Source organism: Oncorhynchus kisutch, linkage group LG10 (genome assembly GCF_002021735.2).
Source record: "Oncorhynchus kisutch isolate 150728-3 linkage group LG10, Okis_V2, whole genome shotgun sequence".
In the NCBI taxonomy this organism is placed as follows: domain Eukaryota; kingdom Metazoa; phylum Chordata; class Actinopteri; order Salmoniformes; family Salmonidae; genus Oncorhynchus; species Oncorhynchus kisutch.
Genome location: NC_034183.2, coordinates 33,724,657 through 33,743,451, shown reverse-complemented (window position 1 = coordinate 33,743,451; position 18,795 = coordinate 33,724,657). Strand labels below are relative to the sequence as shown.

At 44.0% G+C, this 18,795-nt stretch overlaps 1 protein-coding gene across 1 annotated transcript in view; it reads right to left on the bottom strand.

The window, feature by feature from the left end:
- Positions 1–18,795, bottom strand: part of LOC109898075 (pre-B-cell leukemia transcription factor 1) — an 85,296-nt gene that overhangs the window by 4,620 nt on the left and 61,881 nt on the right. The window contains 7 exon segments of the mRNA XM_031833570.1: positions 1,779–1,868; positions 2,325–2,437; positions 3,266–3,425; positions 4,602–4,737; positions 5,979–5,995; positions 5,997–6,170; positions 9,771–10,018. Of these exon segments, the coding sequence (XP_031689430.1) occupies positions 1,779–1,868; positions 2,325–2,437; positions 3,266–3,425; positions 4,602–4,737; positions 5,979–5,995; positions 5,997–6,170; positions 9,771–10,018 (938 nt within the window).

Genomic DNA, 18,795 nt, shown 5'->3' with positions numbered 1-18,795 from the left:
TTTGTGAATAGGTTTGATGCTGAGGTAAATGTGTAATTTTCAACTTCATATTCATCTCCAGCACCACCCCAACATCAACATATGTGAAAATGGCGCGTTTCTATGTTTTGTATTAAAAAAGATAGCAGAAGATAAGTGTTTCCAATGACACCATTGGTGTGCATCGTGTGATTTTAGCCAATTATGAGTAGGCATTGCCTACCAATTGGTTGATGATATCATTGGAAACACTTATCCTCCTCTCTCTTTTACTACAAAACATAGAAAACGCGTCATTTTCACATACTGTATGTTGACGTTGGGGTGGTGCTGGAGATGATGAACATGAAGTAAGCTAATTGTGAACTTTCCATTTGACACAAATACTATTGCAGTAAAATGCTGCAGAGAGGCAAGGAAATAAGCTAGTCAACCCCACTCCAGAATTCTAAATGTATAAATGATTTCCGTAAGATATGATTACAGTTATTATATCTCCCCAAATCCTTCATTAAGAATGGAGAACCATATTGGTATGCAATATTCTGTTCGAAAAAAAATGAAAGGATAACAACGTAGGCCTAGTCTGCTGTTACATTTGTCTCTCAAAAATCAGATAACACGATATCCTTCTCGTATTACGCAGTAAGAAGGTCTTTAAAAGCTATGAAAGTGTGTGGGGAAAAAAAGAGAATATTGTGGCATTTTAGGACGTGGTACGGGGTCCAAGGATAACGACTATCCATAAGGTCAGGGTGTTGTCTGAGAACAGGGCTTGAACACGTCAGTAGTGCTCTCTCAGGGTTATCACAGCCTGTTCTGTGGGAGGGAGATGAGCGTAGAGTGGAGAGCAAACCAGGAAAGGAGGGGGGATTTGAATACACACTGCATACCCCACTTTTGTTTTACAGGAGGCATTTCATCTCATTATCATATGGCCATTGAGGCACGACGGGAGAGGAAGCCAGAAGCCTAGCCGCGTGGCTGTGTGTGCCTGTGACCGTCGTAGCTCTCACCGACCCACACTGCCGCGGCTCGCTGTCAGGGCCATTAGTGTGGCGGGAGCATGATCTGAGCAATGCGCTTGGATTGCTGTCCCAAGTCCACACTCCGCTCTCCTTGTGTCTGTCTTATTGATTTTCCCTTTTACGACACGGCTTGTCGCTGTGAATTTCCCTGCTGTTTGCAGCCGCCAGCTAACCTCCCCCTCCCTCCCCTCCTCTCCTCTGCCCTCACCCAAAACACACACACACTTCCCCCAAATCCAAACCCCCCATCCTCTAAAAAAGAAGAAAAAAATATAACATGGTGGAAATACGCCCCCATGTTATGCCCCTCAGTGCTCTGTCGAGGGGCTAGCAGTTTGGCTAGTTTTATTTTTAGTGTGACTCTACTCTGGGGTTGTTCTGATAGGGTTTTAACGGGGCCTCTGGATCCGCAGTGATGATTAGGATCAGGTGGTCGGTGAGGGCGTTAGGGGGCGACCGATCCACGCGTCAAAGGATTGTGTCACCTGTTTGTGCCATTCCTGCACGGCCGCGATTGGCTGCAGGTGCTAAGGGAGAGCTGATTGGACGTGACAGGCTCAGGCGGCCGCTCCGTGTGTGTGTGTGTGGCCCGGCCCCACGCCGTTCTGGCGTTCTGCCCATGGCGTGACCGATACAGAAGCAATCAACTAGGTGACTGTGGTGGAGCTGAGACAAGTCCTACTAAGTGGCATTCTGAGCCCTATGGCTTTGAAATAATTGGTAGGGGGAAAAGAAAGCGGGAAAAAACGTGTGTTTTTTTCTTCTCCTTACATTGATGCCCTGCGGACTGTACATCTGGCTGGCTGTGAGGCCCTCACTGTATCCGCCTGTCTGACTGATAACATGGCGAAGGGTATCCACCTGAAACACAACAGCGGAACACAGACAAAGCAAGGTCAGAGCACAGAAGATAAACAAGACTAACACTGTAAGACAAAGACAAGAAGGAGCGTGATACACAGTACAGGCAGAGAAAACACACAGGAAATACATCCAGCCATAGACAATATGAAGAAAGATAACCAAAACATGTCATTATGTGTTTAGAAGACTGTCGAAAGGATGAAATTAGTGAGAGCTGCAGAGAGCACTGAATTATTTTCATCCTTACACTCGCTGTAATGTTTTAGTATGGTGGAAGACGATACCTTGAAAACCCTATGGTGTGGCGCTATTAGGAGCCCATAGTTATGTAGACACTGGGGGAGTACTGAGATGCCTGTAGTGCGTTTAGGATAGATAACAAGGCCTTTTCTTAGGGAGGTGGATCTGTTCCTATAGTATTATCTTCTGCACTGCTTAGTTATAGGGCCCTACCTGTGACTGCACGTTGGCTCCCACCTGAGCCCCTTGGTACGAGTCCCCATTGAGAGACTGCACGCTCATGAACAAGTCGCCGGAGTTTGACATGTTAAAAGATCCAGCAGAACCTGGAAGAGGAGAGAGGGAGCACTGGAATCACAGAGCAGCGAGAAAGAGGAGCAAGCAGAGCAGGATTCAGCCACTTGGCCCCGTCCAGGGTTAGACCCGGAGAAGCACCATGCAAAGTGTCAGCAGGCAAACCAATGCAGTTAGCGCTGGACGCAGGGGTGGGCAATTCCAGTCCTCAAGGGCCTGCTTGGTGTCCCAGTTTTGCCCCTAGCCCCAGCTAACACACCTGACTCTAATAATCACCCAATCATGAGCTTCAGTTTAGAATGCAATTTGATTAAATCAGCTGTGTTTGCTAGGGATGGAGGAAAAGTGTGACACCAATCTGGCCCTCGAGGACTGGAGTTGCCCACCCCTGCGAGAGAAAAAGTTAGAAGTAGCGCTAGTGTTAGGGCTAGGGCCAGAGCGAGCAGACAGGTTAGAGAGTGGAGCCGTCAGATGTGTTGTTGTTGTGACTATTTGTCAACATGAAAGTAGAATGGTAGGATGTCTCTACAGTCAAAGTATCATGAATGATATGTTATGTGTTTCTGTAAAACTGTAATTCATGGTCAACAAGATCAATGAATTCAGTAAATTCAATTGGTACCACAAAATGTAAATGTTCTATCTTGAGATAAAGTACAATAAAAGGTGTGTTAATTGAAAAGAAGACAACAGCGAAGAAAGTATTGGGAGACTTGACATGGGGTCCTGGTATCCTACTCTTGGACAAAGCCATTTTCCCTTTTGTTCTTTTGACTTGAGCATAGAAAAATGCCCTTGACTGATATAGAGTGCATTCAGAGCCTTCCAAATAACCCATTGGTATTATTCTTTAGTCTCACCTGCAGAATTTGGAGTGGAGGGCGAGTTAGCCTGGCTCCCGTGTGAGGATACGTTGGTCGCGTTCACAGCAGTTTTGGCAGCGTACATGTTGGCTTCTTCCTGGAACTTTCCAATGTTTTTCTTGTATCTGATTCTTTTATTTCCGAACCAGTTGGAAACCTGTACAAACAACGTGCAACTTGTAAATGCTTACCGAATGTTAATGTTACACAAATACATTTCCCACTTTTTTACTGAGCAAATGTGTGAAATCAAAATCAGAAATCAGAGCTCTGCATGCATGGCCCTCCACTGTCTGGCATATCCTATTCCGACACTGAAGAAAGACTTTGCCTGAGTCCCAAATGGCATCCTATGCCCTTTATAGTGCACTACTTTTAACCAGGGCCCTGGTCAAAGGTAGTGCAGTATTTCGGGAATAGGGTGCCGTTTGGAACAGAGCCCTTTGAGGTAGTAGTGAGTACTACCACTCGCTACATAGACCAGTACTGTGAATCCACATTAGTGGCAGAAGGGAATGATTGCCAGTAACAGTCTCATTATGTCAGTATGACTGCAGCTATCATCAGAGCTCACGCTAGCACCAATCAGTCAACATCCACGATCTAACACCCATTACAGCTAATGGACTCCCCGATGAAGCTACCAGGATAAGCCAGGTAGCGCTAATGATAAATAACATTAAAATAAAAAACTAAATCAATCCGGTTGCTGAGTTTGAAGGAATGCAGAGAGAAGGTAGGTAAACATATTATTTTATCATAGAACACAGGAACACAGAGGTCGAGTCCCAAATGGATCTCTATTCTCTATGGGACCTGGTCAAAAAGGGCTCTGGTCAAAAATAGTGGACTACATAAGGAAAAGGGTGCCATTTGGGGCACAGACAGATGCTCAACTAATCATTCAGACCCTGAAGCACGTTGTTATCATCAAACAACGCCCAGATGCATCCTCAAAATCATTTTGCATAAACTTAATGAAACCGTTTGAGGAGATGATGGACGAGAAACACATAACATGACAGCTGTTTACCTTGGTATTGTTGGTGCATTCTTAATTACATTATCAATCATCATATTACACTATCAATTTAGTCCCTGTGATGTAGCCTATGAATTAAGAAAATAATGTAATGCTCACATCTTAAAGGCTCAGCGCAGTCAAAAAACAGATTTTCCAGTTTTGTATGTATATTTCCACACAATGAGGTTGGAATAATACTGTGAAATTGTGAAAATGATTATAATGGCCTTCCACATTATCCACTACTGCCTCTAGTCCAGTTCCACGTGTACTGTGGCCTTCCAGAAGACAGGTGGCACTGTACTGTACCTGTGAAACTGTGATGGAGCACTTCTTGGCCAGCTCCTCCTTGGCCTCTTCACTAGGGTAGGGGTTAGACAGGTGCGAGTAGAAGTACTCATTCAGGATCTCTGTCGCCTGTTTGTTGAAGTTCCGTCTTTTCCGTCTACAAGGAGAATGATAGAAATTGGTTAGTTAGGACCGGAATAAACACCATGTAAAATAGGAAATGAGAGGAAATGTGTCAAAGCCACTTGTGGTAATACAGGCAAAACTGGGGCACCTCATACAGTAAACAACACAACTACCACCCAATTTGATCCAATACCTTCCATACAACTGGCACCCCATTTCAATACAGCTGCCTAAACTGGTACGAAATATATTTTCTTTGCGGAGGTTCACTAATAGAAATGAACAACGCCTGCAAATCCTGACAAACAACAGAACACTGGCCTTCCTTATTAAAGGCTAGAAAACATGCCGTAAGCACGCGCTGATGCTAGTTCAGTTCACTGACCCCTCCATCTCTTCCTCTTTCTCCATCTCCACCCTCTATCAGGTTATGTCTGCATGTGCCACATCTCATGAGAGTGCTTTAGATAAGCTAGGTCGGGAACCCTGTAAAATGCTTGCCTCCATGCATCGCATCGATTGACTGGTGAAAGAGATTTGTGCTGAAATCTTCGTCCCGCACTCCAAAAGCCTGCTTGAGAATATGTAAATGTGCACAGCATGGTGCTAGGGCAGGCTGCAGATTAATCAGTAAAGCTGAGACTGGTAGGGAGGCAGTGCCTCTCTCTCTCTCTCTCTCTCTCTCTCTCTCACTCACTCTCTAACTGAAAGTCCTTCCCTTCTTCCCCTGTCTCCCTCCCTGCATCACAGCCACAATCATTTGCAGAAGAATAGGGGGGGGGGGGGGGGGGGGCTTTGTAAGAAGAGCCCAAGCCTAATTTAAATGTTATGCTTCCGACTCCGACTCAGAGTGAGATTTATCCTCGGAGAAATGTATGCAAATCCAAAACATGCATCAAAAGGAACAAGGGATTATATTAAAAAAGGGAAATATTTAGCGTTATGGAGCCTGGAGAGAGGAGATAATTGTCAGCGGCCAAGAAGCAAGGCTGTATGTGCTGGTTCAAATGGCACCAATAGATGTGCCGTAGGTAGGCTCAAAACTTTGGTTGATTTCGGAAGATCAGTTGTGATGATGTTGTATAGAGTGGTGGTAAACTGTAGAATAACACGCTGTCAACGTGACTGTAAAAGCACCTGATGTGAATAATGCAGTTACAGGTATGGAAATACTGTAGCTAGCTGTGCGAGTCAACAAAAACATTGCAGTGGCACAGTGACTTTGCACACGGTCATTTGCACAGCTGTAGGCACACACACACAGACACACACCTGGCGTCGAGGAAGCGGGGAGCGCAGGATCATGACGGCCTCGCAGGTGCTCTGTTTGAGCTGCATCTGGATGGAGCTGAACTTGCGGTGGATGATCCCCACCATGCGCTCGATCTCCTTGGGAGAGATGGGCCGAGTGCGACTCTGCTCCCTCAGCAGGTTCATCACATGGGTGGTGAACTCGTTACAAGCCTGCAGAGGGGGGGGGGGGGGGGGGGGGGGGGGGGGGACAGACAGAGAGAGAGAGAGAGAGAGAGAGGTGATCAGATAGATAGAGCAATCTGGTTTGTTACATTTACATTTGAGTCATTTAGCAGACACTCTTGTCCCGAGTGACATCAGTTTCTTCTATCTAGACTGTCAAAAGAAATGTTGTTGGTGAGAGTTCATAGCAGCCTCACCATGATGATGGTGATATACTATATGGCTATTGACGGGCTGGGAGGTGTCCTCTGGCATTGGATTAATGCAGTGTTTGTATACAGTGCAAAAATATACTGTATGGTATATTCTACATCAGTCAAGGTCATGCACAAGGACAGAAAGGAAAAATTTGATGCAAATTAAGAGGTGTTTAATGTATGTAGGTCATGGGAATGCTTCCATGTTGTGAAGTCAAGGGGGAATATAAGTGGTGATATTTTTCATATTAAACAGAAGTGGCAATGGCAACTGTAAGTGTCGTTTTTCAGAAAGGAGACATGGAGAAATGACAGCTGCTAGTCCCTGCTGACGAGCAGCAAACCTTCTCTTCTTACCGCAGTCGAGTCGCAGCTGAGCGGGTTGAGAGATTAACATGCCATGATGATACACTCACCCTCCTGTGTGGCACTAGGCGTGAACCTGACATGATATTACAGCCTCTGTCTCTCTCCCTCTGTCTCTCTCCCTGTCTTTTTCTCTTTCTCTAGAACTCTTTCTTGTTCTCCCTCTCCCTCTTTCTCTGTCGTGTCTTGTTCTCTTTCTCCTTCTAATTCTCCCCCTCACTTTCTCTCTCTCTATCACTCTACAATATGTCTGTCATATTCACACTCATCTCAAAGGGCCCTTATTGACACGAAAGCAATAGTTATCCAAGCAGAAGGATGTGAATGAAGAGAGACTGTAACAAGACAAAGTACAACAATACAAAAATGTCTGTACAACGAATGTAAATGACAGTGAATAGGTGGTGATGATATGAGAGGTAAGGTGCAGAGTAGTCATGCGTTTGGTGTCACACAGTGATGCATGGGGATGCCAGTGAAGCCATCTGGCACAGCCCCAGATAGACTATAGACATAATGTCATCATAACAACACACACACACACACACACACAGAAATGCATATCCTGGATAATGTGTATGTGGGCCTTGTCTGAAACAAAATGCATGCAAACATGGTATAGTGCAATGTACTGATTAAGATGCTACTGGAAGCATCTAAAGCAAGCAGACATATCATCGATTACAAATAAACGTATAGAAATAAATAAATATATAGAAAAATAATAAAGAAAAAAAAAACCTGTTAAACCACAAATAAATTGTGGTGATAAATGATAAGTGAGTTATAGTATTTCTTTTTTTCTCCGTAAGCAACACTACGGCTTTAAAAGACTGGGTTGCCATCCAGTTCCTAATCCTGATCCTGACAGTGAAGGTCTGTTCCCTATCACTGAGATTGTAAGGGAGGGAAGCGCGGTATAAAATGCTGGGTTTAGAAAGCTCTGGGTTGTAAATAAAAACACTGGAGCCAAGGTTCACATTGGATTCGCGAATAGATTTAGTTACTAACCCAGCTTTATAAATACTAGTCAGATGTGGGAAAATGTATTTGATTCAACACCTCCCGAAGGGTGTCTATTTGGTAAACAACCTAACCAAAGTAAAATAATGTTATTAACTAATGATATTATGACTATAAAATATATTATCTCTCTACATAGTGTATGGTTGGGCAGTGGTCTGCAGTGGAGGAGTACCTTGTTTCCGTTGCCATGACTCCCTGTGTAACTGTCCCCCCTCCATCCGCACTGGGATACCATCTTAAATACAGTATATTACAGATATATTACATATTATATATAATTATATAGCACATTGTCAGCATGTAATGGTGGCATAGTCGCAGGACTGTTTTCCACACTCCTTCCGACTGCTACAGTCCTGCCTATTGTATGTGGCTCCGGGGTGAAGTTTCCCCTAGGTACAGATCTAGGATCAGCATCCCCTTCTCCAATCCTAAACTTAACCATTAGCGGGGACAATGCAAAACCGATCCAAGATCAGCGTCTAGAGGCAACTTTACCCTACTCCACTGTGTGTGTGTTTCAGGATGGCAACCCTGTCTACAGACTAGACTAACATCACAACACTGAATCCTGTTTACAGACTAGACTAACATCACAACACTAAACCCTGTCTCTAGACTAGACTAACATCACAACACTAAACCCTGTCTCTAGACTAGATTAACATCACAACACTAAACCCTGTCTCTAGACTAGATTAACATCACAACACTAAACCCTGTCTCTAGACTAGATTAACATCACAACACTGACTTTGCTTTTTTTTATATAAATGTAAGCAGTGTCTGGGACTATACGGAAAATACATTTGCATTTCATCAAACAGGGCATGCATTCATTCCAGCCTTAACATTTGACTGTGTGTATATTGGTTAGGAAGTAGACAACGTTATGCAGTAAAATCCACTCTGATTTATTGGCATGGTAGATAATGACATGGAGGAGAAGAGAAGGAAACTGCACATTACATAGGGATGCAATGGAGATGAGAGAAAATCTGTCACATCTTTAGATGGATGCCATAAATGTAGAAAGTCTCCTTAAATTGGGATGTAAATATAAAAAGATGTATGGCTCAGGTGGTAAAGCATGATGCTTGCATGCCAGGATTGTGGGTTTGATTCCCGGGACCACCCATATGTAAAATGTATGCATACAGTCGCTTTGGATAAAAACATCTGCTAAATGGGATATACAGTGAGCTCCAAAACTATTGGGACAGTGACACTTCATTTTAGTTTTTGGCTCTGTATTCCAGCACTTTGCACTTTAACCTCTTAGCCCATTGTATAATTTCAAAACCAGACTGTCAGCTTTAATTTGAGGGTATTTTCATCCATATCGGGTGAACCGTACATAACCCCCCCCATTTTAGAGGACCAAAAGTATTGGGACAAATGCACTTATATGTGTATTAAAGTAGTCAAACTGTACGTATTTGGTCCCATATTCCTAGCGCACAATGATTACATCAAGCTTGTGACTCTACACATTTGTTGGATGCTTTTGTTGTTTGTCTTGTTTGTTTCAGATTATTTTGAGCCCAATAGAAATGAAATGGTAAATAATGTATTGTGTCATTTTGGAGTCCCTTTTATTGTAAATAAGACTATAACGTGTTTCTAAACACTTCCACATGAATGTGGATGCTATCATGATTACAGATCAATTCAGAATAAATCGTGAATAATGATGAGTGAGAAAGTTACAGGGGCACAAACATCATACCCCCCGAAAATGCTGACCTCCCCTGTTATTGTAATTCTCCTCCAAATGCTGAGAGGTTTAACATGTCTTGGTGGTATGATATTTGTGCATCTGTAACTTTATCACTCATCATTCTTCAGGTAGTCATAGGTTAACAAACAATCACTGTGATGGGAATGGTGATGGGTGGAGCTGGTGCGTTTGGGTTACATGGTTAGAGTATATGATTATGGTAAAAGACACCTAAGACAGTAGTTCTCTGAGGGGTGAGTGTATCCTGTCCATCCTTACCTGTTCGTATTTCTCCAGCTCTGTGTGGTAGATCTGTCTGATCTGAGAGAGCTTGGCTCTGTAGTCCGAGTGTTCCGCTGAGTTATCCGCTCCTGCCCCGCCCCCTGAGGCTGCAGCTGCAGCCGCAGCCGCTGCAGAACCGCCCCCTTTCTCAGGTCCAGACACGCCCTCTGCCAGCAACATGTTGTCCAATCGCATGAGCTGGGCATCTGGTGGCTCCTCCTCCTGAGCGCCACGGATACTCAGCACTGCAAACGACAGGAAGGGTCAGAGGTCAGTCACACAGGTCACCAATCACAGCGTCGTGACACCATAGGTCACTCACACACAGCGCTGTGACAGCATAACAAGCTGTCGGCTGTAGGCAGCACTCCACGCCCTGCCTGACTCCACGCCTGACACACAGAACACACACACCATGCCTGACACATCCTCCTCCTTTGGTCTGGAGAGCAACGGCGTGGCAGAATTGTTTTCTTTTCACCGCGGTAACGCTTGGTGGTGCATCCATGTGGACTGTAAAAGCCAGCAGGCTCAGACTGAGACTACTCGAGTACAGTGTGTAGTGTAAATGGCAGTAGAAGTACATAGTGTAGTGTAGCTGGCAGTAGGACATCCCTGTCAGGACAGGGTTCATCCAGTTGATAAATCACCTTCCTCTTTATGGTTCATCTCCGTGCCAGAATAAAGGCTACGGTGCTAGACTCTGGCAAGACTACACTATAACAAAACTCAATTTATATAATTTCATTAACTTAAAATGCAACTTCAATAATAACTAGCAGAGCATTGGCCAGGACTGCTTGGTATTCAATACATATGTCATAAAGCAATTTGTGATATTGGAGGAATAAATAAACAAATACTATAAATGGGGTTTACGCTCTGATAATGAATGAGGCACCGTCTCTGAGGACTCAGTTATGGCATCCCAAATGGCACCCTATTCACTTTATAGTGCACTACTTTCGTCTAGGGCCCACAGGGGTTTTGTCAAAAGTAGTGCACTATACAGGGATTAGGGTGCCATGTGGGGACATCACCTCGGTGACATCACTGGTGTCTTAGGTGCCTTATATCAGTATTAGGACACATTGAACTGTGGATAATGGTGGTTTTGTACTTCACTGATTACCAGTTCAGTGTGTAAATGTGACCTCCATGCATTCACACAGAAAACACACTGATTGATGCTCTTACCGTGGTGCTTGTTTACTATTCTTACAATGCCCTAACATTGCTGGTTCTTAAAGCGTAAGGATCTGGGCGACAACTGAAGTCTGTCATTGAGCGATAGTGCACATTGTGAGGCCAAGCACTGGACTTGGCAGTGCGTGTGGAGTGGCAGAGCGAAGGTATTCATGCTGTTCCCTTTCCTGCCTCTAGAGGTCTCCCTCGCTGTTCATTAGGGTAGACAAGGCCGACCTTCCACTTTCTGAAATAACACACACTCACAGATCTATCCATTCCAACTACAAACACCTTCTCCCACTGTCTATGAATTCAAACTGATAGCAGGGAAGGCAAGCGCATCAAATGTAGCATACACCATGTCATTACTTTAAAGGCTACAGCCACTTATCCAGGCTGCATCACATCCTGCCGTGATTGGGAGTCCCATAGGGCGAAGCTCAGGTTTGGCCGGGGTAGGCCGTCATTGTAAATAATCATTTGTTCTTAACTGTCTTGCCTAGTTATTTAATTTCAAATGTAAAATATGCAGCATCTATATACGGTGCCTTCAGAAAGTATTCAAACCCCTTGACTTTTTCCACATTTTGTTACGTTACAGCCTTATTCTAAAATGGATTAAATAGTTTTTTTTTCTCATCAATCTACACACAATACCCCTTAATGACAAAGAAAAAACACGTTTTTAGAAATGATTGCTAATTTATAAAATAAAATCAACTCACATTTACATAAGGATTCAGACCCTTTACTCAGTACTTTGTTGAAGCACCTTTGGCAGCGATTACAGCATAGAGTTTTCTTGGGTATGACGCTACAAGCTTGGCACACCTGTATTTGGGGAGTTTCTTCCATTCTTCTCTGCAGTTTCTCTCAAGCTCTGTCAGGTTGGATGGGGAGCGTCACTGCACAGCTATTTTCAGGTCTCTCCAGAGATGTTTGATCGGGTTCAAGTCCGGGGTCTGGCTGGGCCACTCAAGGACATTCAGAGACTTGTCCCAAAGCCACTCCTGCATGGTCTTGGCTGTGTACTTAGGGTCGTTGTCCTGTTGGAAGGTGAACCTTCGACCCCAGTCTGAGCGCTCTCGAGCAGGTTTTCATCAAGGATCTCTGTACTTCGTTCCATTCATCTTTCTCTCGATCCTAACTAGTCTCCCAGTCCCTGCATCTGAAAAACATCCCCACAGCATGATGCTGCCACCACCATGCTTCAATGTAGGGATGGTGCCAGGTTTCCTCCAGATGTGACGCTTCGCATTCAGGCCAAAGAGTTCAATCTTGGTTTCATCAGACCAGAGAATCTTGTGGTCTGAGAGTCTTCAGGTCCCTTTTGGCAAACTCCAAGTGAGCTGTCATGTGCCTTTTACTGAGGAGTGGCTTCCATCTGGCCACTCTACCATAACGGCCTGATTAGTGGAGTGCTGCAGAGATGGTAGTCCTTCTAGAAGATTCTCCCATCTCCACAGAGGAACTCTATAGCTCTGTCAGTGACCATCAGGTTCTTGGTCACCTCCCTGACCAAGGCCCTTCTCTCCGATTGCTCAGTTTGGCAGGGTGGCCAGCTCTAGGAAGAGTCTTGGTGGTTCCAAACTTCTTCCATTGAAGAATTATGGAGGCCACTGTGTTCTTGGGGACCTTCAATGCTGCAGAAATGTTTTGGTGCCCTTCCCCAGATCTGTGCCTTGACACAATCCTATGTCTGAGATCTATGGACAATTCCTTCAACCTCATGGCTTGGTTTTTGCTCTGACATTCACTGTCAACTGTAGGACCTTATATAGACAGGTGTGTGCCTTTCCAAATCATGTCAAATAAATGTAATTTACCACAGTTGGCCTCTAATCAAGTTGTAGAAACATCTCAAGGATGATCAATGGAAATAGGATGCACCCGAGCTTAATTTCGAGTCTCATAGCAAAGGGTCTGAATACTTATGTAAATAAGGTATCTTAAAGTATACATTTGCAAACATTTCTAAAAACCTGTTTTCGCTTTTTCCTTATGAAGTATTGTGTATTAGATGGCTGAGAATGATCTTTTTTATTTATTTTTTATCAATTTTAAAATAAGGCTGTAATGTAACAACATGTGGAAAAAGTCAAGGAGTCTGAATACTTTCCGAAGGCACTGTATGACTTACTGACTTTAAGGCCAATGTTTGAGAATTGCTATTTAAAACATTAACCCTCCTCACATGTCTCATTGTCTCTGAACAAAATGGAACAGGCAGGGAATACTTCATTAATCCAGAAACAATGGGAGTAGTTTGTAGCATTAAACCCAGATTAAATCGCTGCCCCAGCCATAGGATGGGATGGTTAGGGTGGGGGTGTCTGGGCTGTGTGGGGGTTTAGCGGGATGAGAAAGGGGCCGGCTGTACAGCCAGAGGGAGGCTACCCCCGCTGCTCTCCCCTGTGTCATTAGAGAATGTCCTTCATCACACTGAAAAGGTGGGGATAAGGTGGAGAGCGGGGAATGCCCCTGGGTGTGTGTGTCTGGAATGACACCCTATTCCCTATTTTGTGTACTCCTTGCCCTGGTCAAAAACAGTGCACTATATTGGGAATATGGTACCATTTTGGACGCTGCACTTGTCTTTTACAGCCACTACGACTCTACAAACTTGTTGGATGCATTTGCAGTTTGTTTTGGATGTGTTGTTTTGGATGTGTGGATGTGTGCCCTGTCCGGGGGTGTCCTCGGATGGGTCCACAGTGTCTCCTGACCCCTCCTGTCTCAGCCTCCAGTATTTATGCTGCAGTAGTTTATGTGTCAGGGGGCTAGGGTCAGTTTGTTATATCTGGAGTACTTCTCCTGTCCTATTCGGTGTCCTATGTGAATCTAAGTGTGCGTTCTCTAATTCTCTCCTTCTCTCTCTCGGAGGACCTGAGCCCTAGGACCATGCCCCAGGATTACCTGACATGATGACTCCTTGCTGTCCCCAGTCCACCTGGCCGTGCTGCTGCTCCAGTTTAAACTGTTCTGCCTTCTTATTATTCGAACATGCTGATCATTTATGAACATTTGAACATCTTGGCCATGTTCTGTTTTAATCTCCACCCGGCACAGCCAGAAGAGGACTGGCCACCCCACATATGCTCTCTCTAATTCTCTCTTTTTTTCTCTCTCTCTCTGAGGACCTGAGCCCTAGGACCATGCCCCAGGACTACCTGACATGATGACTCCTTGCTGTTCCCAGTCCATCTGACTGTGCTGCTGCTCCAGTTTCAACTGTTCTGCCTTATTATTATACGACCATGCTGGTCATTTATGAACATTTGAACATCTTGGCCATGTTCTGTTATAATCTCCACCCGGCACAGCCAGAAGAGGACTGGCCACCCCACATAGCCTGGTTCCTCTCTAGGTTTCTTCCTAGGTTTTGGCCTTTCTAGGGAGTTTTTCCTAGCCACCGTGCTTCTACACCTGCATTGCTTGCTGTTTGGGGTTTTAGGCTGGGTTTCTGTACAGCACTTTGAGATATCAGCTGATGTACGAAGGGCTATATAAATAAATTTGATTTGATTTGTTTCGGATTATGTCGTGTCCAATAGAAATGAATGGTAAATAATGTATTGTGATGTTTTGGAGTCACTTTTATTGTAAATATGAACAGAATATGTTTCTAGAGACATAAAGTGCTTTCATTTCTAAACAGTACAACATATCACAGTGCTGTGAAAATGTATTTGTCCCCTGTCTAATTTTCTTTACTTTTGCACATTTTTGATACTAAATGCTATCAGATCTTCAACCAAAACCTAGTATTAGATCAAGGGAACCTGAGTGAACAAGTAACGCAACAGTCCTGCAACACCCAATGCCCCTGTGTGTGAAAAATGCATTGCCCCCCTTTCACTCAATAACTGATTGTGTCACCTTTAGTTGCAAAGACTCCAACGAAATGCTTCACTCACGTCGCCGTGGAGGAATTTTGGCCCACTATTCCATGCAGAGCTGCTTTAACTCAGCGCCATTTGTGGGTTTTCAAGCATGAACTGCTCGTTTCAAGTTCGCAAAAACATCTACATTTGGATTAGGTCTGGACTTTGACGAGGCCATTCCAAAACTTTTCATGTCGACTTGATTGTGTGTTTTTGATCATCGTCTTGCTGCATGACCCAGCTGCGCTCCAGCTTCAGCTCACAGACAGATGGCCTGACATTCTCCTGTAGAATTATCTGATACAGAGCAGAATTCATGGTTCCTTCTATTTAGGCAAGTCATCCAGGTCATGAGGCGGCAAAGCATCCCCAAACTATCACACACCCACCACCGTGTTTAACTGTTGGTATGAGGTTCTTAAATGTGAAATGCAGTGTTTGGTTTTTGCCAGGCATATTGGGACCCTTAATGGGACTTACTATATATTGTACTCTAGTCGTGGCTCATACTATATTATGTGTGTATTGTTATTTTATTGCTAGATCTTACACTGTAATGTTGGAGCTAGAAACACAAGCACTTCGCTGCATCTGCAATTACATCTGCAAATCTGTGTGCCCCAACCAATAAACTTTGATTTGAAAGTAGTATAACCCTGCGTAAAAATTTGTTGAAGAATATTGTTATTACCTTTAATTCCTCATAGGATAATACCACAGGAATACATTTCTAGATTAGTGGTACTGTATGCAAGTTAAACTACATTTTGGACTTTGAGTAAACCTGGATGACTAAACCTAGTCTATTGTTTACTGCAAGTTCACACCATCTTTCCTGTCCATTGGTTAAAGGGCAGGGATAAAGACTTCCAACTAAGTCGCACAGTTAACAGAATTCTGGGACTCAAAGAGCACACAAAAGCTAGGGAGGATGCTCTTCTCCTCTTCACAGCTGTTTGCAGCTGAAAACGGAGTCTCTCAGATTTCTTCCCAAAGTCATAAAATGTCTAGACTGTCAAATGAAAACGGAACATAAAGGTTATGTCCCAAATGGCTGTCTATTCCCTTTACAATGCGGTACTTTTGTAGTGCAAAAGTTGGGTACTAGATACGGACTAGGGCGCCATTTGGGATGCTCCCAAAAACCCCTCCTGCATTCAGGCAATGATTTGATTCTCGTCTGCCAAGTCTTGGAAAAGGAAAAAATAAAAGGAACAAAATAGCTGGAGTATGTCTTTAACATTCACAAAGTGTTTATTTTACTTGGCCTGAAGTACCTCCCCCCATCAGTCTTATAAGAGAGCGACCGTTCTACTGCAGGTCAGAGTTTATAAGATCTTCCTCGTAGAGAAAAACAGAGAAGGAAAATATTTGATCCACATTTAAATAGTGAACTAAGAACAAAGTTCAGCAACAAAATGCGCCAGAAAAAAATGAAAGATTTATGTGATACTGTAGTTAGTAGAAAGTCGTTATTTGTGGAAGGCTATAGGCTAGGGACATGAATAATACTATAATTTAGTTAGCATAATCTGAACATTCCCAGCATTTCCCTGCGTTTTCATACATGTGATGCAAAGACAGAATTATTTTCTGAGCAATACAATAGCTACAAGAAACTGTCACTGTTCAATCCCTTCATCCTCCCTGTATCCTGGTTTCACCCTGGAGTTATTTGGGCATTTGGTTTACACAGATGGGACCCCCAGAGGAGAATTATCAGGTCTTATGAGAGACAGACAGGACCCCCAGAGGAGAATTATCAGGTCGTATGAGACAGACGAGACCCCAAAGGAGCATTGTCAGGTCGTATGAGAGACAGAACCAAAGAAACTGCTGCAGTGTGTGTTTGCCTCCAAGGATATTGGAGTATATTATTTAGGTATGTATATAGTATAATATAATTGATATGTAAAATATTGGAGTTATTTGGGTATTTGGTTTCCGCAGACAGGAACCCCATAGGAACAGTCGGCTGAACCAGGGATCTGGGACCTGTAGTGTGTCTGGCTGCCTCTGCCTGGTCTGGAGGCGATTCTGCCCTGATGGAGGCAAATTATGATTGATTTATTCCGCCCTGAACCTAATGCACATAATTAAAACCACGGAACGGATTATCTTAAACAAATACAATAAATAAAGAAAAGAAAGAAAGGGGGGAACAATGTGCCTCAGTAAAACGGTCTTTGCTGTGGGTCATAATTACACGAGTCATTGAGGGCCACTTTAGTGGCTAATGGCAGGCTAATTGATTCATCCTAATGTTTCCCAGCCTTGGGTTTGTGCTGTGCTGCTCCAGACCTGGGTTCAAACACTATTTAAAATAATTTAAAATACTTTAGCTGGGCTTGATTGAGCTTGCCTGTCGCAATGGACCAATAGAATAGACACAAAACTCTGCCCATCTGCCACTCCAGGCAGGCTAAAGCAAACACTTGAAGTATTTCACAGACTTCAAATAGCGTTTGAACCCAGGTCTACTCTGCTCTGCTCTCCCTGTCCAATAGTGCTGCTGAACTTACTTAGCCACCCTCAGACAAACATTGAGGGTTCTCCCAGGGATAAACAATTATCCGTGTGGGATCTTAACTCCTTCCCCTCCTATCTCCCCCTTCTCCCATCTCCCTTCCTCCTCCTCCTGTCTCCCCTCCCTCCTCCTCCCGTCTCCTCCTCCTCTCCCCTCACCAGAGAACATCACGTTTGCCATAAGTCTCTAATGGACTCCCTTTCCCTTTCATTGATGGCTTGGTGTGTGTGTGTGTGTGTGTGTGTGTGTGTGTGTGTGTGTGTGTGTGTGTGTGTGTGTGTGTGTGTGTGTGTGTGTGTGTGTGTGTGTGTGTGTGTGTGTGTGTGTGTGTGTGTGTGTGTGTGTGTGTGTGTGTGTGTAATGCCTTATTCTTCAACTCCCCAGGCGTCCCTGACATGTTATTCCCACTAGGTATAGGCGCGAAGCCAAACTTTATTCCTGCACAATACTGTATATTATTGTGCCATAGCAGGCTGATACGTTTATTGATACCCCCCAGCATCTCTCTCGCTCTCTTTCTGGAGAGATAGAAAGGTGTCTTTGAAAACAGTGAGGGCATTGTTTAGGCCTAATCGACTCCCTCTTGGCAGGTAGTCTCTTTGCTTGCCTATATAGACAGTGAGCAGGCAGGCATCAGTGTGGATGGATGCATACTGTTCGCAGTGGAGGGTCAATGGATCGAGCAACAAAGGACAGACTGATGACAACCATTGGTCAGTTTCGTTGTCACTGCAAACACACAGTCCAGGCATCCAGGAAAAATGTCAACCACTGAAAATAAATTCAAACTAAACCAATGGGAGACCATGACATTAATTCAACTCTGGCCTTTTACAAATCAAATCTATATTAAATAAAATAAAAATCCTGGGGGCACATGGCTTTTGGATAGCTGAATTTCTGACTTTCTGGTCGTTAATAGGAGAATATTTATTTCCTTTCCAAGAAGCCGCTCAGGAAACAGCCGTGTTCTTTGAGGATAAACTGGGAATATTAGGCATGGTGATGATTTACACCTCTATTTGGAGATGTGCCTCTCTCTCTCTCTCTCTCTCTCTCTCTCTCTCTCTCTCTCTCTCTCTCTCTCTCTCTCAGTGTAACATTCTCTCCATCTCCCTGTATTTTCCATTTACCAATCACCCAGCTACAGGCTAGGCTCGTGGCTTTCTTTGAGGGGAACATCATTGGATGTTGAAATATGAATTGAACTGCAAGAAGTTTAGGCCTAATCGACTCCCTCTTGGCAGGTAGTCTCTTTGCTTGCCTATATAGACAGTGAGCAGGCAGGCATCAGTGTGGATGGATGCATACTGTTCGCAGTGGAGGGTCAATGGATCGAGCAACAAAGGACAGACTGATGACAACCATTGGTCAGTTTCGTTGTCACTGCAAACACACAGTCCAGGCATCCAGGAAAAATGTC